Source organism: Phalaenopsis equestris, unplaced genomic scaffold (genome assembly GCF_001263595.1).
Source record: "Phalaenopsis equestris unplaced genomic scaffold, ASM126359v1 Scaffold000090, whole genome shotgun sequence".
Lineage (NCBI taxonomy): Eukaryota > Viridiplantae > Streptophyta > Magnoliopsida > Asparagales > Orchidaceae > Phalaenopsis > Phalaenopsis equestris.
Window position 1 is genome coordinate 407854 of NW_018164532.1, and position 8308 is coordinate 416161.

Sequence of the window (8308 nt, forward strand, 5' to 3'; positions counted from 1 at the left end):
TAGGGTTTTGGGTGGTTTGGGAGTTGCCATGTCGGAAGTGTGATCCTATGTGGAGGGCTCGGGTGATTGTTGTGAGGATAAGGTTATCACTTCTTGTATGGTTGTATTTTTAACATATATATAAAGAAATTTAGATAAATTATATATATATATATATGTGTGTGTTTATTTATTGTGAGACATCTAAATACAATCATACGGCATATACAAAATCCTGAATGCATGCTCTTAGTTGAAAGACGAGGTTCTTAATGCGTGCTAGAAAATTTGCAGTGATGAAGCAATGAATTATCGTCCTAGCGTTGCACGAGAATCCGATACATACTCAGACAAAAAAAGTGACAAGTAGAAACACTAGAAGTTCTTACGTGAAAAACTCAGAAAATGAAAAAATAACGGGATCTAACCCACTTGAAAAGATCTGCTATGAGTTAGTGATTACATATACAGTTCTTTATCCCAAATGTGAAAAAGGATTACACAATTTATTGATTAACAACAGTCATGCACAGAAGAGCTTGTTGAACCATGGAATGGAGTGGTCACAGTGAGGTTGTCTTCGAGGTTAGCCCAGCGGTTGTTATTATGACATTCAAGATGATGCACTCTATATGATGCTTCATAACTCAATAGTGTAGATTTGTTACTTCTAAGCAAACAAGTTTCGTCTCTGTACGAGCTTCGTTAAGTTCCCTCTCAAGAGGTGGAGTGCTCTATTTATAAAGTTTGGGGAGGACTTCAGTAAATAAGATATGAATTTGAAGCACCCTGTCAAACAACCAAGGGATTGCTTAATCGGACTGCGGTCAGTGAACATATGAGCACCTTAATAAAGTCAGAATTGAGTGAACTTAGAGTCATTGGATTAGTCTCTCCAAGATGCTTGACTCGACTATAAACTCGTCATATTTGAAATTCATTTGAACTTCTGATTAGGCACCAAAAACTTTCAAAATTAGTTTAATGGTTCCATTAGGCTTGATTTAACTTGGATTTTGTCAATTTTGGCATCATTACATTCATCTTGTCATGTCACTCAATTTTATTATAAGTTTACTTACATAAAAAACTTGAATGATTTTTAATTGAAATTACACATTTCTTGCAAAAAAAATTACCACGGTGTAATAGAGTCAAACTTAAATCACTCTCTGCTTAAACTTAATTAATTAATTAAGCTTGAACTCAAACTTACGTGTTCAAACCGTCTCACAAGCCTGTTTATTTATTGTAGAAGAGAGATGGATCAATATTAATTAAAACTACTCTTATAATAAAACAAAAAAAAATAGAATGAACAATTAAAAAAATAAACAATGTCAAATTAAAAATATCATTTTTTTTATTTTACTAATAGTTTCAAAATAAGTATTAAAATTTAATACATTTTGAATATAAATATTTTTTTAAAATGAGTTTAGGCCAATTTAAAAAAAATTAGATATCATTCAAATGGTTTGACTAAAAGTGTTAAAATCAGAGTTCATGTGATCCTAAAATCTAAATACAACATTTGATTGGATCTCGTGAAGAAGACTTACATCAAGATTTGCGCTCAATCCAACGATTTTCCTAGTGCCACATCATCTTTAATTCAACTAAAAATCAAATTGATTCATGAAAAATCAAACATTTATACTCTTCATAAAGTCAATTTCCTTCACATCTAAAACAAGGCAACGCTCAATAAATAAAACCAGTAACGATTTTTAAAAACTGTGTCAAGACTTCGAAAATACCGTCCCAAAGCATGAAGATTCTTGCAGATAGATCCACATGCATCAAGATTCACGCCAGGCCATGATTGCAGATAGACATAGGCAGTGGGTTTGACCCAACGTAGCTGAGATGAACCTGCTGGGGAAGAAGATTGTAGGCAATAGAGAGCTCCTCAAATATCTTCTTCAGCTCCAGAACCAGATCAGTCCGCCGGCTGTTCTTCTCCCCCATGTTCTGATAGTTCATGGTGTGCGTCACGTAGATAACTATGTTTATTTTGTTCACGTCCACAATCTCCTTCACCACAAAGCTTAGGTTTTGATGCCAATGGTTCGGTTTGCTGTCTATGTACCTGAGAAAGTATCGACAATCGTTAGAGTTTCATGACTCGAATTCATTTCAGTTCGAATCAATAAGTGTTGGGGTAATCAATAAAATTGTAAAAATGGTACCGTAACTATTGTACGAAGAGCCATTAAACCTTACAAAAGTGTCAATTTAGTCCTCCGACTCTTTTAATATAGGTTGAAGTGGTACACGATGAGGACTAAATTAATACTTTTAAGAAATCTCGAATTGAAAGGAAAATTTTATAAGAGGGTGCTGAGACCTGCAATGCTCCATGGCGCTAAATGTTGGCCTTTAAAAGCCAGGCATGATACTAAGTGTTGCCGAGATGAGAATGATTAGGTGGATGAGTGGTTTTACACTTGGAGACAAAATGCGAAATGAATATCCCTGTGATAGGGTTGGTGTAGCTCCAGCGACGGACAAAATTAGAGAGTCGTCTTAGATGGTTTGGTCACATCAAACGTCGACCGTATGATGATCCGATTGGGAGAGTAGATATTTTAGATTTGAGTTATGTTAAGAAAGACAGAGGTAAACCTAGAAAACTTAGGCTTATTGTATGAAAAAAGAACTTAATTTATTAGAACTAAATGAAAATATGACTTTAAATAGGACGCAATAGAGAAAAAAGGATTCATGTAGCCGACCCACGTAGTGGGACTAAGGCTTTGTTGTTGTTGTATAAACTCTAGGACTGAAATAGACATTTTGATACTTTACTCCGGTGTGATATATGTGGCGCGACTCAAACTACAGGAATTTGTTAGGGGATTTGTGGTGATAGTGTAGAGATTGAATATGAGAGCTGTGTTACTCTCTGTTTATAACTCATTTTCTTTTTGATATGATGAATTCTTCTCCTCTGTATAATGTTGTGCATTTGGTTGGTCTAGATGATTTGGATGACAGATTTGCAAAACCAATTGGTTTTGCTGAAAATCTAGACCGAAATGATCAGACAAAATGTCTGAAAAATAAGGAATCATTAGAGTTTATGACTTGAATTCATTCAAGCGCAAGCAGCATTAGCGACAAATAGTTTTCTGATCTTATTATCTTTTTCAACAATTAAACGACTTAACTAAAATTCGTCCATCATCTTAGTTGAAGCTTAATTTTATCTACTCATCTACAGTGTATTTTCTACTCTCACTTCAGCCATCCTTCTAATATAATCACTCGTTAATTTATCATTCATACTTTTGCCACACGTTCATCTTAATAATCAGAATTTTATCATGCTTAACTTAGATATTGACATCTTTTTAATACAAAAATAAGAAACATATGGCATAACCGACCTACTTGCAATTCTATGAGTGGAAATAGGAGAAGATTTGGTTCTTTTCGTATTTACCTCCCATGTGGGACGACCAGCACCTCCGAATCTTGAAGGGTTTTATTGGGATATTCTATGAAACCTCTGATTTGGTTATTCTCTTCCAGTTTTATGTTTTTATATGCTTTATTTAGAATTACTTCCTTTCCTAATTTAGATGAGATATGTTTGAAGGAATTTTACTTCCCAAGTAATTTCTACACTATAAAATATATTTTTAAATGTCTAACTAAATTTATTTTCAACTTCCCCACATCCGCATAAGGATATGGAACTAATATTTCACAAAAATACTCCAAACTTAATTCCTCATGGTTAATTTTCATGAATCATTTCTTATTAACTTGAATTTCTCTATTTGCAACCATTAGTAGAAAAGAGCGAGCAACTTCTAAATTAAGTCATTATTAAAAGACTTCAATGTAGGAATCAAAGGGAGACAAATTAGATATTGAAGGAGAAAAGAAAAAATTAAGAAAAGAAATTGAAGAAAAAGATAAGTAATAAGTTGAAATAGTAGTGGCAATAATGCCTTATTCCAAAACTTCCATGATTTAGTGATTTCCAAGTTAATTCACAGAAATGAAATCGGGCAAACTCGTCAATGAAGATAATACAGAGTTATAATTCACTTACATTTTAATCCTAGCCTTCAAATCAGCTATTCTCTCCATTGAAGTCGAAATATCAACAGAAAATTCCACAGAATCACCCATATCGGGACTTCGATAGAAGTTTCTTATTGGTTTGGTGGCCAGTACTGAATTTGGATAGTAGATTTTGGCATTGTCAGATTGAAGAAAAACAGTACTCAAAATATTCATCTCTTCCACAATCATCTGAAAACATTAACTACTAAAACAATGTCATATCAATGGGAAATATAGAAAGAAAACAAATAATCAAACTCAAATAATTACCTGAACTCCATCAATTACACAACGGTCGCCGACATCGAACGGATGCATCACGAACACGAACACAAGAGCTTCGAAAGCCGTCTTGCAGCTATTCGTAAATATGAAGCCCACAAGTAGGAGCTGAGAAGAGATCAAAACTAGCACTTTTGTTGTGGCGAAGCCCATGATAAGCAAGGTGATGATTATGATAAGAACAATAACTATAGTAGATAAGAGCTTGTGCAGTTGATTGACAGCCGTTTTTGTGTCATTCAAGGAATGCGCGAGGGACTTGCGATCGAGATAGGCTTTCACCTTTTAAAAGTGAAAAAAAAAAGATTTAGGATGGAAATTGCATAAACAAACAAATATATTTGAGTATCTTATGTGTTTTTTTTTTTTTTTTTTTTTTTTTTTTTTTTTTTTTTTTTTTTTTTTGCATTCTAGTGTTCTTGCCGTAGGATAGATAAAACAAAACATAAGGTTAATTAAGAGAATAGTTTACAAATCAAAAGATATTATCCAGTGCACCATTCTTTGCCATATAACCAAGAATTGACAATAGAAACCCGGCGACAAGTTTTTCATACATAATTTACATAAGAACTCAAAAGGCTTGAGATTTGAGTTGGCTGAACCTCCGAAAATTTTGTTTTAATCCATATTTTGGTTTTTTTTTTATTCTTTACGGTACGTGTATTAATTTTTGCTTTTGTTTTTTTTTAATTTTTTTCATTCATGTGGTGCATTATTTCATTCTATGAATATCAAACTAGAAAACTAAATTTTAAGTAAAGCTTAAGTCTACGAGTATGAACTAGTTCATAAGCCGACTTGTTTATTATAAAACAGAGAAAATAATATTAATTTAAGCTAGAGTTATAATAAAATGATAAATATAATTAGCAATTATGAAATAAATATTAAGAAATCACTTGATATACAATTTAAAATATGATTTTTAAACTTATTTAATAATTTAAAGATAAAGTTTTGAATTTTAATATTTTTGTATTTCATTTTATATTAATATTTTTTTAAACGAGCCGACTCGCGAGCTAACGAGTAGACTCATGGTTGGTTTGAGCTTGGCTTGTTAGCTCAGCCACAAGCGACTTATCTAGTATAGCCCGAGCCAGCTCACGAGTCTACTTGGCTCACTTACATCACTATTCTCTATTAAGGGGCCGTTTGAGATCACTTTTGTTTTTAATTTGCTTTATTTATGTTTAGTTTTGAAAAAAAAAAATATGTTTGACATATTTGATTAAGATATAAAAATCTTCAAATACATTCAAAATGCCTAAAAGTTGCTTTGAGTGTTTTCGAGAACATACTCATTTGTTCTTAGAAGCAAAAAAAATATACATATATAAAAAAGCATATTAAACAAATATATTTTTAAAAGCAAAAACAAAAGTAAATTGATCTTAAACAAGCACTAAGCTTTGTCACATTTTTAAAAATCACTATGTGAATGAAATTTCATCCTATTGTGGTTTTTATATACTCTTCAATTATTGTGATTAATTTTTCCTATGACATATACTACTAAATCACAGGGACAAAGTTGGTCTGTATCTATGGATCATCAAAGTGGCCAGCTAATTTTCTAACATTTAGTCGCTTTCTTTCAGAAATTGCTTAGTCTTCCATCAATTTTGCACAAGGTTGGTTGCATCTTTATGAAGAAAATCTCATACATATTTATAATATTTTGCATTTCATGATATCTTAAAACAATGGATCCCCTTGAGAATTCCTACATTCCAGATTACCATGTACCACTTGAAACAATTTAATCAAAATCACATACACCAAAATAGGTGCTTTTCTTAATCATAGTTCAAGAAAGAATGACCCTTGCAAGCCACAATAAATTGTTGGCATTCCCTTCAGCTATAATGTCCAAGAAAAAAATAAATAAATTATGGAGTATTTATTGAAATTAGGTTATTAACTTACCACCCAGTTCCTCAATGCAGATTTCTTGATCTTCCCTGTCTCGGAAGCTCCTTCGAAAAGCGGAAGCATATATGAGATCTCCTCCTTGCTTAAAAACCTCATGAGATCCTCCACTTCAATGTACCTTTTAAAAAATAACCAGAATTATTATTAAAATAAAAATTGGGCAAAATTAAAAAATAAAAGCCCATCTTCTCACTTGTAACCAGGTTTGGCAACTATCTTAAAAATCTGGTAAGCTGCAGCCTTTGCTTCTCCCTCATTAGTTATCTCCTTATCTTTTTGCTCACCCCTATCCTCAACAAAGCTCTCATCAATCTTATTTGAAATTGTTGAAAGACCGGAGCTTCTAATGACATTTATTAGACCCCTCATGGTCCAAGCTGAGACTTTCTCCTGGCTGATGCGGTGAAGCTTCGCAATGTCGATCGCCTCCATCTCTTCTCCTTTTCCTTTTCCCTTGTTCTTCACAATGCTCCTGAAGCTAAACTGGGCTGAACTCTTAGAGGGGCCAACTTTCTCTGCCATTTCCATCAGAGGAGGCCCCGAAAGAGTCTTTAGCAAATATTGATGATAGAGAGTCTCTTGAATCCGATCAAAATATCTGTTCATGTGGAATGTTGAAGCTAATATTTTCACCAAAAGGGTCTTTACCAACCAAATCACGGAACCTATCAGGAGAGAAGCTAAGATTCTGGATATATAATTGAGAGCTTTTGCAGTTTTTGGTGATCTTGGAACATGGTTGTCATTGAAAATGAGTGACCAAGAGAGAAGAACCAACCCTAACCATACACAGACCTGAACACTTTTCTTAAGTCCATAGACAAAGTAGAGAACTTTCTTTCTAAAAAGAAAATTTATTTCAATCAGGAAAACAAGGACGGTGATGAACCAGTGGGTCATGAGTTGGCCGGAGAAAATGACCATCACCATAAGGCACCACTTCCAAATCTCCAAGCCCCAAATAACATGTCCTTGCAGCCTTTGAACCAGCAAGCTTGTAATCAAACAAGCTGTGGCCAAGATTAGTATCAACCACTCAATCAAAAGCCAAAGTCTCCATTTTTTTCTCCGCTTTCCATTTTCCTGGAGCAACACCTTCTTGTACACTTCCTCTTCCTCTTCCTCTTCTTCTTCATCAAAGTTGGACCGAGGAGTCTTAGGAGTTCCAGAAGCTTTTTTGTTTGGCGATCCATTATATGGTGAGCTCGAAGGCTGGTCATGGAAGAATGTATGGGAGCTGTCAATAGAATCGGTGGGCTCTTCAAACCTTGACTTGGGCTTAGCAATGGAACGCCGGCGAAGAAGTACCTCAGACTGTGGTGGTCTCGGGGGCTTCTTCGGGCTCATTCCGGCAGACATTGAGAACTCAGGACTGGGTGTTTTGGGTTTGACATTATGTGGTTCCTGCAAAGACTCCAACTTTGTATTTGTAGCAGCTTGGTTTGAAGAATTTTCTGCAGCTGGAGACTCCCCCAAGATGGCTAAAACCACCTCCTCCGGCTTCAGCAGTGTTGATTCTTTATGAGAATCCATGGAATCTCCAAACTCATAAAAAACTATGAACACGACAAATTTAATCTAGCCTCAGACAGAAGGAGATCCTCCCTATATAAGGACAGTTGGAATAGATAAGACAACACAAATACCAGTGTACAGAAACTTATTTCACCAGAGCTAAAACCATAAAACAAACGATAATTTGCTGCTATGCAACCCTATCTTGCCAATTGAAATTCAAGGAAGAAAAAGTCAATTGCTACTTTCTTCAATAAAACATGAATTAACCCCAATGAATAGCTCTTTGAAAGTTATAGCTGATCGTTAAACTATAATTAACTCGCCCAGATTCGCTAAAAACAGATAGAAAACCTCCGCCCACTTTGAAACCCTACCTCTTTCAAACTGGTAATGTAGAGTAGCTCAGCCAATCTCGACATGAAAGAACAAAGCTTCTGCACCTGGGAATCATCTTCTTCCACACTGCAAGAACAGCTGAATACCTATAGCTTCTGAACGGATCGGAAGTTGT

The 8308-nt window shown here is 34.5% G+C and overlaps 1 protein-coding gene across 1 annotated transcript; it reads right to left on the reverse strand.

Moving 5' to 3' along the window:
* Nucleotides 1–1610: 1610 nt before the first annotated feature.
* LOC110020089 (mechanosensitive ion channel protein 10) lies at nucleotides 1611–8295 on the reverse strand. The gene is made up of 6 exons (XM_020718062.1): nucleotides 8172–8295; nucleotides 6473–7884; nucleotides 6274–6397; nucleotides 4330–4623; nucleotides 4046–4248; nucleotides 1611–2071 (listed from the first exon to the last, which is right to left on the reverse strand). Exons 2-6 carry the CDS (start codon nucleotides 7810–7812, stop codon nucleotides 1789–1791), a joined length of 2244 nt encoding a protein of 747 aa, XP_020573721.1. The 5' UTR covers nucleotides 7813–7884; nucleotides 8172–8295; the 3' UTR covers nucleotides 1611–1788.
* Between the last annotated feature and the right edge of the window lie 13 nt (nucleotides 8296–8308).